The sequence below is a fragment of the Bombina bombina genome, chromosome 7 (assembly GCF_027579735.1).
Source record: "Bombina bombina isolate aBomBom1 chromosome 7, aBomBom1.pri, whole genome shotgun sequence".
Lineage (NCBI taxonomy): Eukaryota > Metazoa > Chordata > Amphibia > Anura > Bombinatoridae > Bombina > Bombina bombina.
Genome location: NC_069505.1, coordinates 418,303,529 through 418,322,014, shown reverse-complemented (window position 1 = coordinate 418,322,014; position 18,486 = coordinate 418,303,529). Strand labels below are relative to the sequence as shown.

Genomic DNA, 18,486 nt, shown 5'->3' with positions numbered 1-18,486 from the left:
GGGAAATTAAACACTTTGAAATGGTAATATAAAATGATAAATCGTAAGTATATTTAAAAAAAAAACAAACCCTGCAATATGCTTTCATTATTTACTTTTCTTCTATAAGATACGACGAGTCCACGGATTCATCCTTTACTTGTGGGATATTATCCTCCTGCTAACAGGAAGTGGCAAAGAGCACTACAGCAGAGCTGTCTATATAGCTCCTCCCTTGACTCCACCCCCCAGTCATTCTCTTTGCCTACTCTAAGTACTAGGAAGGCTAAATTGAAAGAGGTGATAAAATATTAGTTTTTTTTATCTTCAAGCAAGAGTTTTTTATTTTAAATGGTACCGGTGTGTACTATTTACTCTCAGACAGCAGATGGATGAAGACTTCTGCCTGGAGGCTGATGATCTTAGCATTTGTCACTAAGATCCAGAGCAGTTCCCATAGAATGGCTGAGGAGTACAAGAAATTTCAGTGTGAGGAACGTTTTCATGCTATATAGTAGTGAGGTATGTTCAGTCATTTTTTTTTTCTGGAGAGACTGTGGTATTTCAGAATTGGCTGACAGTATCCCCATGAGGGAGAGGGTAAGCAGTAATCCTAAAAGATATAGAGGGGTATTACTAAGCTTGCATAAGGGGCTAATATAAAAAAATGGTTGACACTGAATTTGAATGTTTGTGGGCAAACGTTTTGTGAGATAGGCGGGGCCTATTTTCGCGCCTCAGTTGCGCAGTTGTAATTGCAGAGCAAGCAGCAAGCTCCAACTTCGGTGGGCCCTTGTGGAAGTGTTGGGCCAAATCAAAGCTTTAACTCCATTTTTTCCAACCCCTGAGGGCAGGTAGGCGCCACAGCAGGGCTGTGGCGAGGTGCAGGGGGTGTTTTTGTCCGGATTTAGGCCTTATTAACGATCCGGTTTTGCACAGTAAAGGGTTAACTGTTCCTTTCTTTGTGGGGCAATCTCAGCTGCATTATTTGTATACCATATCAAAAAATTGAAAGGATTGGTGTATTTTAAAGCAGTTTTGCAGAACGTGTATGCTTTTTTTTCTCTTAAAGACGCAGTACCGTTTTTTTAAGATTTGTTATTTTTTCACTAAATAAAGTGTTTTCAAGCTTGTTTGTGGTCATTACTAGCCTGTTCAACATGTCTGACAATGAGGAAAGCCAATGTTCAATGTGTTTAGAAGCCATTGTGGAACCCCCACTTAAATTGCAAAGAACATATTTTAGCTAATAAAAGTATGTCGCAGGATGATTCTCAGTCAGAAGGGAATCAGGTTATGCCATCTAATTCTCCCCAAGTGTCACAACCATTAACGCCCGCACAAGCGACGCCAAGTACTTCTAGTGCGTCTAATTCTTTAACCCTGCAAGATATGGCCGCAGTTATGAATACTACCCTCACAGAGGTTTTATCTAAGCTGCCTGGGTTGCAGGGGAAGCGCAGTAGGTCCGGTGTAAGAGTAAATGCTGAGCCCTCTGACGCTTTATTAGCCATATCCGATGTACCCTCACAATGTTCTGAGTTGGGGGTGAGGGATTTGCTGTCTGAGGGAGAGATTTCTGATTCAGGAAAGATGTTCCCTCAGACAGACTCAGATATGACGGCTTTTAAATTTAAACTAGAACACCTCCGCTTATTGCTCAGGGAGGTTTTAGCGACTTTGGATGATTGTGACCCTATTTTAGTTCCAGAGAAATTGTGTAAAATGGACAGATATCTAGAGGTTCCTGCCTGCACTGATGTTTTTCCGGTCCCTAAGAGGATTTCGGACATTGTTACTAAGGAATGGGATAGACCAGGCATTCTGTTCTCACCCCCTCCTACTTTTAAGAAAATGTTTCCCATATCAGACACCATTCGGGATTTGTGGCAGACGGTCCCTAAGGTGGAGGGAGCTATTTCTACCCTAGCTAAGCGTACAACTATACCTATTGAGGACAGTTGTGCTTTCAAAGATCCTATGGATAAAAAAATAGAGGGTCTTCTAAAGAAAATATTTATTCATCAGGGTTTTCTTCTGCAAACTATAGCGTGCATTGTTCCTGTAACTACTGCAGCTGCTTTTTGGTTCGATGCTCTTGAGGAGGCTCTTAAGGTTGAGACCCCATTGGATGAGATTTTAGATAGAATTAAGGCTCTCGAGCTAGCTAATTCTTTTATTACAGATGCTGCTTTTCAACTGGCTAAATTAGCGGCAAAGAATTCAGGTTTTGCCATTTTAGAGCGTTATGGCTTAAGTCCTGGTCTGCTGATGTGTCATCAAAATCTAAGCTATTAGCTATTCCTTTCAAGGGTAAGACCCTATTCGGGCCTGAACTGAAGGAGATAATTTCCGACATCACTGGAGGAAAAGGCAATGCCCTTCCTCAGGATAAGACAAATAGAATGAGGGCCAAACAGAATAATTTTCGTTCCTTTTGAAACTTCAAAGGTGGTCGCGCTACCTCCCCTGCCACAAAGCAGGAGGGGAATTTTGCTCAATCCAAGTCTGTCTGGAGACCAAACCAGACCTGGAATAAAGGTAAACAGGCTACCAAGCCTGCTGCTACCAAGACAGCATGAAGGGGCAGCCCCCGATCCGGGACCGGATCTATTGGGGGGGGGTAGACATTCTCTCTTCGCTCAGGCTTGGGCAAGAGACGCTCAGGATTCCTGGGCATTAGAAATTGTAACCCAGGGGTATCTTCTAGAATTCAAAGATTCTCCTCCAAGGGGGGGATTTCATCTTTCACGGTTGTCTGTAAACCAGACAAAAAGAGAGGCGTTCTTACGCTGTGTAGAAGACCTATATACTTTGGGGGTAATCTGCCCAGTTTCAAAAGCAGAACAGGGGCAGGGGTTTTACTCCAATCTGTTTGTAGTTCCCAAAAAAGAGCGAACCTTCAGACCGATTTTAGATCTCAAGATCTTAAACATATTTCTAAGAGTCCCATCCTTTAAGATGGAGACCATTCGGACAAATTTACCAATGATCCAGGAAGGTCAATATATGACCACCATGGATTTGAAGGATGCGTATCTTCACATTTCCTATCCACAAAGATCATCACCAGTTCCTCAGGTTCGCTTTCCTGGACAAGCATTACCAGTTTGTGACTCTTCCTTTCGGGTTGGCCACAGCTCCCAGAATTTTCACAAAGCTGCTAGGGTCCCTTCTGGCGGTTCTAAGGCCGCGGGGCATAGCAGTGGCGCCCTATCTGGACGATATCTTACCAACTAGCCAAATCCCACACGGACATCGTGTTGGCTTTTCTAAGATCTCACGGGTGGAAGGTGAACATAAAGAAGAGTTCACTTGTTACTCTCACAAAAGTTCCATTCCTGGGAACTCTGATAGACTCGGTAGACATGAGAATTTTTCTGACGGAGGTCAGATAATCAAAGCTCTTAACCACCTGCCGAGCTCTTCATTTCATTCCTCGGCCGTCAGTGGCTCAGTGTATGGAGGTAATTGGATTAATGGTAGCGGCAATGGACATAGTTCCGTTTGTTCGCTTGCATCTCAGACCACTGCAACTATGCATGCTCAAACAGTGGAATGGGGACTATGCAAATTTATCTCCTCTGATAAATCTGAATCAAGAGACCAGAGACTCTCTTCTTTGGTGGTTTTTACAGGATCATCTGTCCCAGGGAATGTGTTTCCGCAGGCCAGCATGGGTCATAGTGACGACGGACGCCAGCCTATTGGGCTGGGGTGCAGTCTGGAATTCCCTAAAGGCACAGGGTGTGTGGACTCATGAGGAGGCTCTCCTTCCAATAAATATTCTAGAACTGAGCGATATTCAAAGCGCTTCAGGAGTGGCCTCAGCTGGCTTCGGCCAAATTCATAAGATTCCAGTCGGACAATATCACGACTGTAGCATATATCAATCATCAAGGGGAAACAAAGAGTTCTCTAGCGATGATAGAGGTTTCCAAAATAATTTGATGGGCAAAGACTCACTCTTGCCATCTATCAGCAATCTATATCCCAGGAGTGGAGAACTTGGAAGCGGATTTTCTAAGTCGACAGACTTTTCATCCGGGGGAGTGTGAGCTCCATCCGGAGGTGTTTGCGCAATTGATTCATCAATGGGGGACACCAGAATTGGATCTGATGGCATCTCGTCAGAATGCCAAACTTCCTTGTTACGGGTCCAGATCGAGGGATCCCCAAGCAGTACTGATAGATGCTCTAGCAGTACCTTGGTCGTTCAACCTGGCTTATGTGTTTCCTCCTTTTCCTCTCCTTCCTTGTCTGATTGCCAGAATCAAACAGGAGAGGGCTTCGGTAATTTTGATAGCACCTGCGTGGCCACTCAGGACTTGGTATGCAGACCTGGTGGAAATGTCATCTCTGCCACCGTGGAAACTGCCACTGAGACAGGACCTTCTCATTCAAGGTCAGTTCCCTCATCCAAATCTAGTTTCTCTGCGGCTGACTGCCTGGAGATTGAACGCATGATTTTATCTAATCGGGTATTCTCCAAGTCGGTCATAGATACCTTGATTCAGGCTCGAAAGCCTGTCACTAGGAAAATTTACCATAAGATATGGCGTAAATATCTTTATTGGTGCGAATCCAAAGGCTACTCATGGAGTAAGATCAGGATTCCTAGGATTTTGTCCTTTCTCCAAGAAGGATTGGAGAAGGGGTTATCAGTTAGTTCCCTAAATGGACAGATATCTGCTTTATCAATTTTACTGCACAAGCGTCTGGCAGATGTTCCAGACGTTCAGTCGTTTTGTCAGGCTTTAGTTAGAATCAAGCCTGTGTTTAAACCTGTTGCTCCGCCATGGAGTTTGAATTTAGTTCTTAAAGTTCTTCATTGGGTTCCGTTTGAACCTATGCATTCCATAGATATTAAGCTTCTATCTTGGAAAGTTCTGTTTTTAGTTGCTATCTCTTCGGCTCGAAGAGTTTCTGAACTATCTGCATTGCAATGCGACTCGCCTTATCTTGTTTTCCATTCCGATAAGGTGGTTTTGCTTACCAAACCTGGAATCCTTCCTAAGGTTGCTACTAATAAGAATATTAATCAGGAAATTGTTGTTCCTTCTCTGTTACACAACTTGGACGTGGTTCGTGCTTTGAAGTTTTACTTGCAATCGACTAAACATCTTCTCTGTTTGTTGTCTATTCTGGAAAATAGCCCTACATGTGGGTGAAACGCGTAAAAGGAAAGAAGTTGTTTGTCCTGCAAAGAGCAATTCATACTAGGTACCTAGTCCTTTACCCGCGCATTTCAAACGCTAAGTGCGGGTCTCCGCAGGTTAAGTTATTTCTACCATTTCCGGGCTCCTGATAAATCCAAGAGACAAAAGGAGTTGCGGTCTTCCAGCGAGACGCTGACATCAGAGATCATACAAGCGGCAAGTGTGGAAGTTCAGTTACAAACTGAGGCTGTCCTATACACACCGTGGAGTGACTGCTAAGATTCTCTCTCTAAAGGTGAGCAGTGTCATACAGATAATACCACACTCTAGGTGGTCTGGCAAGGTTAACTTCAGAGTGCCAATTCTGACATTGTTTATATGTTGGCTTACTTGAAATAAGACTGTCCTACTTGTACAGTAATGTAAGTGTCTTAATATGCTCCTGACATAAAGGCGGATCATATATTTTGTCTTATGCACCGCATCAACTTATGTTCAGCAACATTGTTGCAAATATCCAGTTTTCTATAGAAGATAACGAAAAGTATCAACTAACTTTTTAGATATTACAACATCTATATCCTAGACCATCAACTTTATTTCATATTGGATTTTTATGGGACAATTTTTTTACCATTATTACTGACATTTGGTGCTACAATTTTTATGAATTTTGATGTATTTTTATATAAAGTTTATATTCATTTTTTCATTTACCAATTTTTTTTGGTTATATATTTTTCTGTCCTTAAATCAATTTGCACTGTTTATTTAAGATTTTTATCATATTTGTAAGTCATGTGCATTATATCTAGGGAGACGTCCCTCGCTTTTAAACTGTGATATTTTTTTGAAGTAAAAACTGTTATATACCTTATCTCTCGTCGTAATTTTTAGACCATAGTGTCCATAGATTAAGTGTGTTGATTTTCTTGGCTATTAGCGCCCTCTCATTTCGTGTATCCTTTTACAGATTTGTAAGGCTGCTACTTGGTCTTCACTTCATACCTTTTCCAAATTTGATACTTTTGCTTCTTCGGAGGCTATTTTTGGGAGAAAAGTTCTTCAAGCAGTGGTGCCTTCTGTTTAGGCATCCGTCTTGTCCCTCCCGTGCATCCGTGTCCTGTAGCTTTGGTATTGTATCCTACAAGTAAAGGATGAATCCGTGGACTCGTCGTATCTTATAGAAAAAAAGTAAATTTATGCTTACCTGATAAATTGATTTCTTCTATGATACGACAAGTCCACGTCCCGCCCTGTCATTTTAAGACAGATTATATTTCTCCTGTTAAGTGTAGTCAGTCCACGGGTCATCCATTACTTATGGGATTATAACTCCTCCCTAACAGGAAGTGCAAGAGGATCACCCAAGCAGAGCTGCTATATAGCTCTTCCCCTCTACGTCATATCCAGTCATTCTCTTGCACCTAACTAAAGATAGGACGTGTGAGAGGACTGTGGTGTGTTAAACTTAGTTTTTATTTCTTCAATCAAAAGTTTGTTATTTTAAACGGCACCGGAGTGTGTTGTTTGTTCTCAGGCAGCATTAGAAGAAGAATCCGCCTGAGTTTGTCTATGATCTTAGCGGTCGTAACTAAGATCCACTTGCTGTTCTCGGCCATTCTGAGGAGTGAGGTAACTTCAGAACAGGGGATAGCATGCAGGGCCCACCTGCAAGGAGGTATGTGCAGTAAATTATTTTCTAAGGAATGGAATTGACTGAGAAAATACTGCTAATACCGATGTAATGTAAGTGCAGCCTTAAATGCAGTAGTAGCGACCGGTATCAGGCTGCTATGTATGTATGTATACTCTGAGGTATTTCTGGGGAATGGAATTTCACTAAGAAAATACTGTCAATATTAAAGTAATATTTGAGCCTGCACTGCAGTGAAAGCGACTAGCAGCAGGCTTATTAATAACACTTCATAATTTTCAATTTTTAAAAACGTTTACTGGCATGTTAATCGTTTTTTCTGAGGTACTTGGTGATAAAACTTTATGGGCATGATTTTTACCACATGGCTGTCGTTTTCTTCTGAATAAAAACAGTTTACTGAGCTTCCCCACTGTTATAATATGAGTGGGAGGGGCCTATTTTAGCACTTTATTGCGCAGTAAAAATTTAGTCACAGTCTTCCTATTTCTTCCTCCATGATCCAGGACGTCTCTACAGAGCCCAGGGGTCTCCAAAACTAGTTTTGAGGGAGGTAATCAGTCACAGCAGACCTGTGACAGTGTGTTTTGACTGTGATAAAAACGTTTATTATTTCAACTGTTATCCGTTTTGGGTATTAAGGGGTTAATCATCCTTTTGCTGGTGGGTGCAATCCTCTGCTAACTTTATACATTTTCTGTTAAAATTTGGTTGTTTTAACATATTTGGTTCATTGTTAATTCAACTGTGTCACAGTTTTATTTTTCTTAAAGGCGCAGTAGCGTTTTTTATATAGCTTGTAAATTTATTTAAAAGTTTTTTTCCAAGCTTGCTAGTGTTATTGCTAGTCTGTTTAAACATGTCTGACACAGATGAATCTGTTTGTTCACTATGTTTAAAGGCCAATGTGGAGCCCAATAGAAATTTGTGCACTCAATGTATAGATGTTACTTTGAATAAAAGTCAAACTTTATATGTTAAAAAAAATATCACCAGACAACGAGGGGGAAGTTATGCCGACTAACTCTCCTCATGTGTCAGTACCTTCGCCTCCCGCTCAGGAGGTGCGTGATATTGTGGCGCCAAGTACATCAGGGCGGCCCATACAAATCACTGACATGGCTAGTGTTATGACTGAAGTACTATCTAAATTGCCAGAATTAAGAGGTAAACGCGATCACTCTGGGGTAAGAACAGAGTGCGCTGATAATAATAGAGCCATGTCTGATACTGCGTCACAATTTGCAGAACATGAGGATGGAGAGCTTCATTCTGTGGGTGACTGATCTGATCCAAGTAAACTGGATTCTGAATGATTGTAACACGGTTGCAATTCCAGAGAAAGTATGTAGGCTGGATAAATATTTTGCGGTACCGACGTGTACTGACGTTTTTCCTATACCTAAAAGGCTTACAGAAATTGTTAACAAGGAGTGGGATAGACCCGGTGTGCCCTTTTCACCCCCTCCTATATTTAGAAAAATGTTTCCAATAGACGCCACCACACGGGACCTATGGCAGACGGTCCCTAAGGTGGAGGGAGCAGTTTCTACTCTGGCTAAGCGCACCACTATCCCGGTGGAGGATAGCTGTGCTTTTTCAGATCCAATGGATAAAAAGTTAGAGGGTTACCTTAAGAAAATGTTTGTTCAGCAAGGTTTTAGATTACAACCCCTTGCATGCATCGCGCCTGTCACTGCTGCGGCGGCATTCTGGTTTGAGTCTCTGGAAGAGACCCTTAGCACAGCTCCATTGGATGAGATTATGAACAAGCTTAAAGCCCTTAAGCTAGCTAATTCATTTATTTCTGATGCCGTAGTACACTTCACCAAACTTACGGCTAAGAACTCCGGATTCGCCATTCAAGCGCGTAGAGCGCTGTGGCTTAAATCCTGGTCAGCTGATGTGACTTCTAAATCTAAATTGCTTAATATTCCTTTCAAAGGGCAGACATTATTCGGGCCCGGCTTGAAAGAAATTATCGCTGACATTACTGGAGGTAAGGGCCATGCCCTGCCTCAAGACAGGGCTAAACCAAAGGCTAAACAGTCTAATTTTCGTGCCTTTCGTAACTTCAAGGCAGGAGCAGCATCAACTTCCTCCGCTCCAAGACAGGAAGGAACTGTTGCTCGCTACAGACAGGGCTGGAAACCTAACCAGTCCTGGAACAAGGGCAAGCAGGCCAGAAAACCTGCTGCTGCCCCTAAGACAGCACGAAGTGAGGGCCCCCGATCCGGAAACGGATCTAGTGGGGGGCAGACTTTCTCTCTTCGCCCAGGCTTGGGCAAGAGATGTCCAGGATCCCTGGGCGTTGGAGATCATATCTCAGGGATATCTGCTGGACTTCAAAGCTTCTCCTCCACAAGGGAGATTTCATCTTTCAAGGTTATCTGCAAACCAGATAAAGAAAGAGGCGTTTCTACGCTGTGTACAAGACCTCTTACTAATGGGAGTGATCCACCCAGTTCCACGGTCGGAACACGGGCAAGGATTCTATTCAAATCTGTTTGTGGTTCCCAAAAAAGAGGGAACCTTCAGACCAATCTTGGACTTAAAGATCCTAAACAAATTCCTAAGAGTTCCATCGTTCAAAATGGAAACTATTCGAACCATCTTACCCATGATCCAAGAGGGTCAGTACATGACCACAGTGGATTTAAAGGATGCCTACCTTCACATACCGATTCACAAGGATCATTACCGGTATCTAAGATTTGCCTTCCTAAACAGGCATTACCAGTTTGTAGCTCTTCCCTTCGGGTTAGCTACGGCTCCAAGAATCTTTACAAAGGTTCTGGGCTCTCTTCTGGCGGTACTAAGACCGTGAGGCATAGCGGTAGCTCCGTACCTAGACGACATTCTGATACAAGCGTCAAGTTTCCAGACTGCCAAGTCTCATACAGAGTTAGTTCTGGCATTTCTAAGGTCGCATGGGTGGAAGGTGAACGTAGAAAAGAGTTCTCTATTGCCACTCACAAGAGTTCCCTTTCTAGGGACTCTTATAGATTCTGTAGAAATGAAAATTTACCTGACGGAGGACAGGTTATCAAAACTTCTAAATGCTTGCCGTGTCCTTCATTCCATTCAACACCCGTCAGTGGCTCAGTGCATGGAGGTAATCGGCTTAATGGTAGCGGCAATGGACATAGTACCATTTGCGCGCCTGCATCTCAGACCGCTGCAATTGTGCATGCTAAGTCAGTGGAATGGGGATTACTCAGATTTGTCCCCTCTGCTAAATCTGGATCAAGAGACCAGAGATTCTCTTCTATGGTGGCTTTCTCGGCCACATCTGTCCAAGGGGATGCCCTTCCGCAGGCCAGATTGGACGATTGTAACAACAGACGCCAGCCTTCTAGGTTGGGGCGCAGTCTGGAATTCCCTGAAGGCTCAGGGATCATGGACTCAGGAGGAGAGACTCCTTCCAATAAACATTCTGGACTTAAGAGCAATTTTCAATGCTCTTCTGGCTTGGCCTCAGTTAGCAACTCTGAGGTTCATCAGGTTTCAGTCGGACAACATCACGACTGTGGCTTACATCAACCATCAAGGAGGAACAAGGAGTTCCCTAGCGATGATGGAAGTCTCAAAGATAATTCGCTGGGCAGAGTCTCACTCTTGCCACCTGCCACATCCCAGGCGTGGAGAACTGGGAGGCGGATTTTCTAAGTCGCCAGACCTTTCATCCGGGGGAGTGGGAACTTCATCCGGAGGTGTTTGCCCAACTGCTTCATCATTGGGGCAAACCAGATCTGGATCTCATGGCGTCTCGCCAGAACTCCTAGCTTCCTTGTTACGGATCCAGGTCCAGGGACCCGGGAGCGGTGCTGATAGATGCTCTGACAGCACCTTGGGTCTTCAACATGGCTTATGTGTTTCCACCTTTCCCGATGCTTCCTCGATTGATTGCCGGGATCAAACAGGAGAGAGCATCTGTGATTCTAATAGCGCCTGCGTGGCCATGCAGGACCTGGTATGCAGATCTAGTGGACATGTCGTCCTGTCCACCATGGTCTCTGCCTCTGAGACAGGACCTTCTGATTCAGGGCCCTTTCAAACATCCAAATCTAATTTCTCTGAGGCTGACTGCATGGAGATTGAACGCTTGATTCTATCAAAGCGTGGATTCTCAGAGTCAGTGATTGATACCTTAATACAGGCTATGAAACCTGTTACCAGGAAAATTTACCATAAAATATGGCGTAAATACTTATATTGGTGCGAATCCAAGAGTTACTCATGGAGTAAGGTTAGGATTCCTAGGATATTGTCTTTTCTACAAGAAGGTTTAGAAAAGGGTTTATCTGCTAGTTCGTTAAAGGGACAGATTTCAGCTCTGTCTATCCTTTTACACAAACGTCTGGCAGAAGTTCCAGACGTTCAGGCTTTTTGTCAGGCTTTGGCTAGGATTAAGCCTGTGTTTAAGACTGTTGCTCCGCCGTGGAGCTTAAACTTAGTTCTTAACGTTCTGCAAGGTGTTCCGTTTGAACCCCTTCATTCCATCGATATCAAGCTGTTATCTTGGAAAGTTCTGTTTTTAATGGCTATTTCCTCAGCTCGAAGAGTCTCTGAGTTATCGGCCTTACATTGTGATTCTCCTTATCTGATTTTTCATTCAGACAAGGTAGTTCTGCGTACTAAACCTGGGTTCTTACCTAAGGTAGTCACTAACAAGAATATCAATTAAGAGATTGTTGTTCCATCATTGTGCCCTAACCCTTCTTCAAAGAAGGAACGACTTTTGCAAAATCTGGACGTCGTCCGTGCCCTGAAATTTTATTTGCAGGCAACTAAAGATTTTCGTCAAACTTCTTCCCTGTTTGTCGTTTATTCTGGAGACAGAGGAGAGGTCAAAAAGCTTCGGCTACCTCTCTCTCTTTTTGGCTTCGTAGCATAATACGTTTAGCCTATGAGACTGCTGGACAGCAGCCTCCTGAAAGGATTACAGCTCATTCTACTAGAGCTGTGGCTTCCACTTGGGCCTTTAAGAATGAGGCCTCTGTTGAACAGATTTGCAAGGCTGCAACTTGGTCTTCACTTCACACTTTTTCAAAATTTTACAAATTTGACACTTTTGCTTCTTCGGAGGCTGTTTTTGGGAGAAAGGTTCTACAGGCAGTGGTTCCTTCTGTGTAAAGATCCTGCCTGTCCCTCCCGTCATCCGTGTACTTTTAGCTTTGGTATTGGTATCCCATAAGTAATGGATGACCCGTGGACTGACTACACTTAACAGGAGAAAATATAATTTATGCTTACCTGATAAATTCATTTCTCCTGTAGTGTAGTCAGTCCACGGCCCGCCCTGTTTTTTACGGCAGGTCTAAATTTTAATTAAACTCCAGTCACCACTGCACCCTATAGTTTCTCCTTTCTCGTATGGTTTCGGTCGAATGACTGGATATGACGTAGAGGGGAGGAGCTATATAGCAGCTCTGCTTGGGTGATCCTCTTGCACTTCCTGTTAGGGAGGAGTTATAATCCCATAAGTAATGGATGACCCGTGGCCTGACTACACTACAGGAGAAATGAATTTATCAGGTAAGCATAAATTATATTTTTTTGATTTAAAACTTCAGTCACCTCTGCACCTTTTAGTTTCTCCTTTTTCTTCCTATACCTTCGGTCGAATGACTGGGGGGTGGAGTCAAGGGAGGAGCTATATAGACAGCTCTGCTGTGGTGCTCTTTGCCACTTCCTGTTAGCATGAGGATAATATCCCACAAGTAAAGGATGAATCCGTGGACTCGTCGTATCATAGAAGAAATCAATTTATCAGGTAAGCATAAATTTACTTTTTATTTTTTCCCCTTTTCCTGTAATTCCATTCTGAAATTGTGATCTTTTCAGTTCCTGTTAGATGGAAGTGCAGAACACTGTTATATTCCGCACAGCCATAGGCTGCACACTCTAGTGACCTATTTATAACTGTTCCTGATTGGCCACAGCAGAGAACGTAACCTAAGTTACAACATGGCAGCTCCCATTGTTTTGTAGACACTAAAGCTTTACACTTATTTTGTCACTATTTTAAGGGACACTGAACCCAAATGTTTTCTTTCATGATTCAGACAAAGCATGCAACTTTCCTATTAACTTCTATTATCAAATTTTCTTCATTCTCTTGGTATCTTTATTTGAAAAGCAAGAATGTAAGTTTAGATGCCGGCCCATTTTTGGTGAACAACCTGGGTTGTCCTTGCTGATTGGACAGAACCAATCTAATGTGCTGTCCATGGTCTGAACCAAAAATTGGCTGGCTCCTTAGCTTAGATGCCTTTTTCAAATAAAGATAGCAAGAGAATGAAGAAAAATTGATAATAGAAGTAAATTAGAAAGTTGCTTACAATTGCATGCTCTATCTGAATCATGAAAGAAAAAAATTGGGTTTAGTGTCCCTTTAAGGTTATTTTTTTTCCTATAAATGTGGCATTCATAAATACTATTATACTTTTCCCCTTCTACAGCCCAGAGCTTCCATGTCATTTAATCACAGTTAATGAACTAATGAAACATTAAAAAAATACATCTACAGGTTATTCTCAGACTAATCTTTACTTTGAATGCATCGTTCTATCTAACGTTTATTTAGTGTTTAATGTCCCTTTTAATTGCATAATTTAGCATAAATTGATTTAACGATTATCTGTGCAACAAACATTGAAAATAATAATATATTAGATCACTTTAGCCTACTATTATACTACAGCACTGTACAGATATGATTCAGCAATATATGATATACTCAGCACTGTACAGATATGATTCCGCAATATATGATATACTCAGCACTGTACAGATATAATTCAGCAATATATGATATACTCAGCACTCTACAGTACAGCATTATCAGTGTAGTGATACCTTGTATAACTATACAGAGCTGCATGTTAATTGATCATCAGCCTACTGATACTTATCATTATATGTGTGCATTATATCAATCCATACAGTTCCTCATCATCATCACCAGATACTTTATAATTATTCCAGTTTGTTGGGTTAATGTGAATCTGCTCTGTGTATCTCCCCAGGAGTGTGAACAGCACAGAGTGTGATGGGGGAAGCACCCCGCTGCACCTGGCTTGTAGGAAAGGGGATATCGGCTGTTTGCAGGAGCTGGTAGAGGAGTGCCAGGCACGGCAAGACATACCTGACAGTAATGGAGAAACCGTCTTCCACCATGCAGCCCAGCAGAACAACCCGAAAGTCATAGAGGTGCAGAGGGACATGAACTGTTTGTGTCCCCCAGTTTCCTGTGCTTACCTGATTATCCTGCTCTGTGCTCTCTGTGCCCCCTGCTCTGTGCTTACCTGATTATCCTGCTCTGTGCTCTCTGTGCCCCCTGCTCTGTGCTTACCTGATTATCCTGCTCTGTGACTACTTTTGCCCCCTGCTCTGTACCCCCTGCTCTGTGCTTACCTTATTATCCTGCTCTGTGCCCCCTGCTCTGTGCTTACCTGATTATCCTGCTCTGTCCTCTCTGTGCCCCCTGCTCTGTGCTTACCTGATTATCCTGCTCTGTCCTCTCTGTGCCCCCTGCTCTGTGCCTCCTGCTCTGTGCTTACCTAATTATCCTGCTCTGTCCTCTCTGTGCCCCCTGCTCTGTGCTTACCTGATTATCCTGCTCTGTGCCTCCTGCTCTGTGCCCCCTGCTCTGTGCTTACCTGATTATCCTGCTCTGTCCTCTGTGCCCCCTGCTCTGTGCTTCCCTGATTATCCTGCTCTGTGCTTCCCTGATTATCCTGCTCTGTGCTTCCCTGATTATCCTGCTCTGTGCTTCCCTGATTATCCTGCTCTGTGCTTCCCTGATTATCCTGCTCTGTGCTTACCTGATTATCCTGCTCTGTGCCCCCTGCTCTGTGCTTACCTGATTATCTTGCTCTGTGCTCTCTGTGCCTCCCTGCTCTGTGCTTACCTGATTATCCTGCTCTGTGACTCCCTGTGCCCCCTGCTCTGTGACTCCCTGTGCCCCCTGCTCTGTGCTTACCTGATTATCCTACTCTGTGCCTCCTGCTCTGTGCTTACCTGATTATCCTGCTCTATCCTGCTCTATCCTACTCTGTGCCTCCTGCTCTGTGCCCCCTGCTTTGTGCTTATCTGATTTTCCTGCTCTGTGACTACTTGTGCCCCCTGCTCTGTTCTTACCTGATTATCCTGCTCTGTAACTCCCTGTGCCCCCTGCTCTGTGCTTACCTGATTATCCTGCTCTGTGACTCCCTGTGCCCCCTGCTCTGTGCTTACCTTATTATCCTGCTCTGTGACTCCCTGTGCCCCCTGCTCTGTGCTTACCTGATAATCCTGCTCTGTGACTCCCTGTGCCCCCTGCTCTGTGCTTACCTGATTATCCTGCTCTGTGACTCCCTGTGCCCCCTGCTCTGTGCCCCCTGCTCTGTGCTCCCTGTGCCCCCTGCTCTGTGCTTACCTGATTATCCTGCTCTGTGACTCCTTGTGCCCCCTGCTCTGTGCTTACCTGATTACCCTGCTCTGTGACTCCCTGTGCCCCCTGCTCTGTGCTTACCTGTGCCCCCTGCTCTGTGCTTACCTGATTATCCTGCTCTGTGCTCTCTGTGCCCCCTGCTCTGTGCTTACCTGATTATCCTGCTCTGTGACTCCCTGTGCCCCCTGCTCTGTGCTTTCCTGATTTTCCTGCTCTGTGACTACTTTTGCCCCCTGCTCTGTACCCCCTGCTCTGTGCTTACCTTATTATCCTGCTCTGTGCCCCCTGCTCTGTGCTTACCTGATTATCCTGCTCTGTCCTCTCTGTGCCCCCTGCTCTGTGCTTACCTGATTATCCTGCTCTGTCCTCTCTGTGCCCCCTGCTCTGTGCCTCCTGCTCTGTGCTTACCTAATTATCCTGCTCTGTCCTCTCTGTGCCCCCTGCTCTGTGCTTACCTGATTATCCTGCTCTGTGCCTCCTGCTCTGTGCCCCCTGCTCTGTGCTTACCTGATTATCCTGCTCTGTCCTCTGTGCCCTCCTGCTTTGTGCCTCCTGCTCTTTGACTCCCTGTGCCCCCTGCTCTTTGACTCCCTGTGCCCCCTGCTCTTTGACTCCCTGTGCCCCCTGCTCTTTGACTCCCTGTGCCCCCTGCTCTTTGACTCCCTGTGCCCCCTGCTCTTTGACTCCCTGTGCATCTTGCTCTGTGACTCCCTGTGCCCCCTGCTCTGTGCTTACCTGATTATCCTGCTCTGTGACTCCCTGTGCCCCCTGCTCTGTGCTTACCTGATTATCCTGCTCTGTGACTCCCTGTGCCCCCTGCTCTGTGCTTACCTGATTATCCTGCTCTGTGTCTCCCTGTGCCCCCTGCTCTTTGACTCCTTGTTCCCCGCTCTGTGCTTACCTGATTATCCTGCTCTGTGACTCCCTGTGCCCCCTGCTCTGTGACTAGGGTTGCCACCTCAGCCATGTTTTCTTGGATACTTATGAGTTACACATGCTGCAGGGTGTGCAGGGAGGAACATGTATTGTGTTTCTGTACAGTACTATTTATATTCCTCCCTGCACACCCTGCAGCATGTGTAACTTATAAGTATTCTGTATTTTAAGGGACGGGTGGCAACCCTATCTGTGACTCCCTGTGCCCCCTGCTCTGTGCCTCCTGCTCTTTGACTCCCTGTGCCCCCTGCTCTTTGACTCCCTGTGCCCCCTGCTCTTTGACTCCCTGTGCCCCCTGCTCTTTGACTCCCTGTGCCCCCTGCTCTTTGACTCCCTGTGCCTCCTGCTCTTTGACTCCCTGTGCCTCCTGCTCTTTGACTCCCTGTGCCTCCTGCTCTTTGACTCCCTGTGCCTCCTGCTCTTTGACTCCCTGTGCCTCCTGCTCTTTGACTCCCTGTGCCTCCTGCTCTTTGACTCCCTGTGCCTCCTGCTCTTTGACTCCCTGTGCCTCCTGCTCTGTGACTCCCTGTGCCCCCTGCTCTGTGCTTACCTGATTATCCTGCTCTGTGACTCCCTGTGCCCCCTGCTCTTTGACTCCTTGTGCCCCCTGCTCAGTGCTTACCTGATTATCCTGCTCTGTGTCTTCCTGTGCCCCCTGCTCTGTGCTTACCTGATTATCCTGCTCTGTCCTCTCTGTGCCCCCTGCTCTGTCTCCTGATCTGTGCTCCCTGCTCTGACTCCCTGTGACTCCTTGTGCCCCCTGCTCTGTGACTCCTTGTGCCCCCTGCTCTGTGACTCCTTGTGCCCCCTGCTCTGTGACTCCTTGTGCCCCCTGCTCTGTGACTCCTTGTGCCCCCTGCTCTGTGACTCCTTGTGCCCCCTGCTCTGTGACTCCTTGTGCCCCCTGCTCTGTGACTCCTTGTGCCCCCTGCTCTGTGACTCCTTGTGCCCCCTGCTCTGTGACTCCTTGTGCCCCCTGCTCTGTGACTCCCTGTGCTTCCTGCTCTGTGACTCCCTGTGCCCCCTGCTCTGTGTTTACCTGATTATCCTGCTCTGTGACTCCCTGTGCCCCCTGCTCTGTGACTCCCTTTGCCCCCTGCTCTGTGACTCCCTGTGCCCCCTGCTCTGTGACTCCCTTTGCCCCCTGCTCTTTGACTCCCTGTGCTTCCTGCTCTGTGACTCCCTGTGCCCCCTGCTCTGTGTTTGCCTGATTATCCTGCTCTGTGACTCCCTGTGCCCCCTGCTCTGTGACTCCCTGTGCCCCCTGCTCTGTGACTCCCTGTGCGCCCTGCTCTTTGACTCCCTGTGCCCCCTGCTCTTTGACTCCTTGCGCCCCCTGCTCTTTGACTCCTTGCGCCCCCTGCTCTTTGACTCCTTGCGCCCCCTGCTCTTTGACTCCTTGCGCCCCCTGCTCTGTGCTTACCTGATTATCCTGCTCTGTGACTCCCTGATTATCCTGCTCTGTGACTCCCTGTGCCCCCTGCTCTGTGTTTGCCTGATTATCCTGCTCTGTGACTCCCTGTGCCCCCTGCTCTGTGACTCCCTGTGCCCCCTGCTCTGTGACTCCCTGTGCGCCCTGCTCTTTGACTCCCTGTGCCCCCTGCTCTTTGACTCCTTGCGCCCCCTGCTCTTTGACTCCTTGCGCCCCCTGCTCTTTGACTCCTTGCGCCCCCTGCTCTTTGACTCCTTGCGCCCCCTGCTCTGTGCTTACCTGATTATCCTGCTCTGTGACTCCCTGATTATCCTGCTCTGTGACTCCCTGTGCCCCCTGCTCTTTGACTCCTTGTGTCCCCTGCTCTGTGCTTACCGGATTATCCTGCTCTGTGACTCCGTGTGCCCCCTGCTCTGTGACTCCTTGTGCCCCCTGCTCTGTGAATCCCTGTGCCTCCTGCTCTGTGTGACTCCTGCTCTGTGTGACTCCCGGTGCCCCCTGCTCTGTGTGACTCCCGGTGCCCCCTGCTCTGTGTCTCCTGCTCTGTGCTTAACTGATTATCCTGCTCTGTGACTCCCTGTGCCCCCTGCTCTGCGACTCCTGCTTTGTTTCTTTTATTGCTGTTGTTTCATAGTCCTGTAACCAACAGGTTTCTTGACTCCCTAGATCCTCTGTTCTGTGCCTTCTGTGGGCATTAACCACCTAAGTGGCCGCGGAGAGACTCCCCTGCATGTGGCCTGCCGCATGGGGAAGGCAGAGTCTGCCCTGGCACTCTTGCGCTGCCATGCTCGAGCTGACACTATTGGCAGGGAAGGATACCCCATCCACACAGCTATGAAGTACTCACAGAAGGGGTAAGTGTATTAGCACTGTGGTGGGTACATGT

General features: G+C 46.0%; 1 protein-coding gene across 4 annotated transcripts in view; it reads left to right on the top strand.

Annotated features, from left to right (window-relative positions):
* Positions 1 to 18,486, top strand: part of PLA2G6 (phospholipase A2 group VI) — a 195,658-nt gene that overhangs the window by 78,780 nt on the left and 98,392 nt on the right. For all 4 annotated transcript variants that reach the window (XM_053721249.1, XM_053721251.1, XM_053721252.1 and 1 more), the window contains exons 4-5: positions 13,827 to 14,010; positions 18,267 to 18,454. In XM_053721249.1, the coding sequence (XP_053577224.1) occupies positions 13,827 to 14,010; positions 18,267 to 18,454 (372 nt within the window). The remainder of the gene's footprint in view (positions 1 to 13,826; positions 14,011 to 18,266; positions 18,455 to 18,486) is intronic.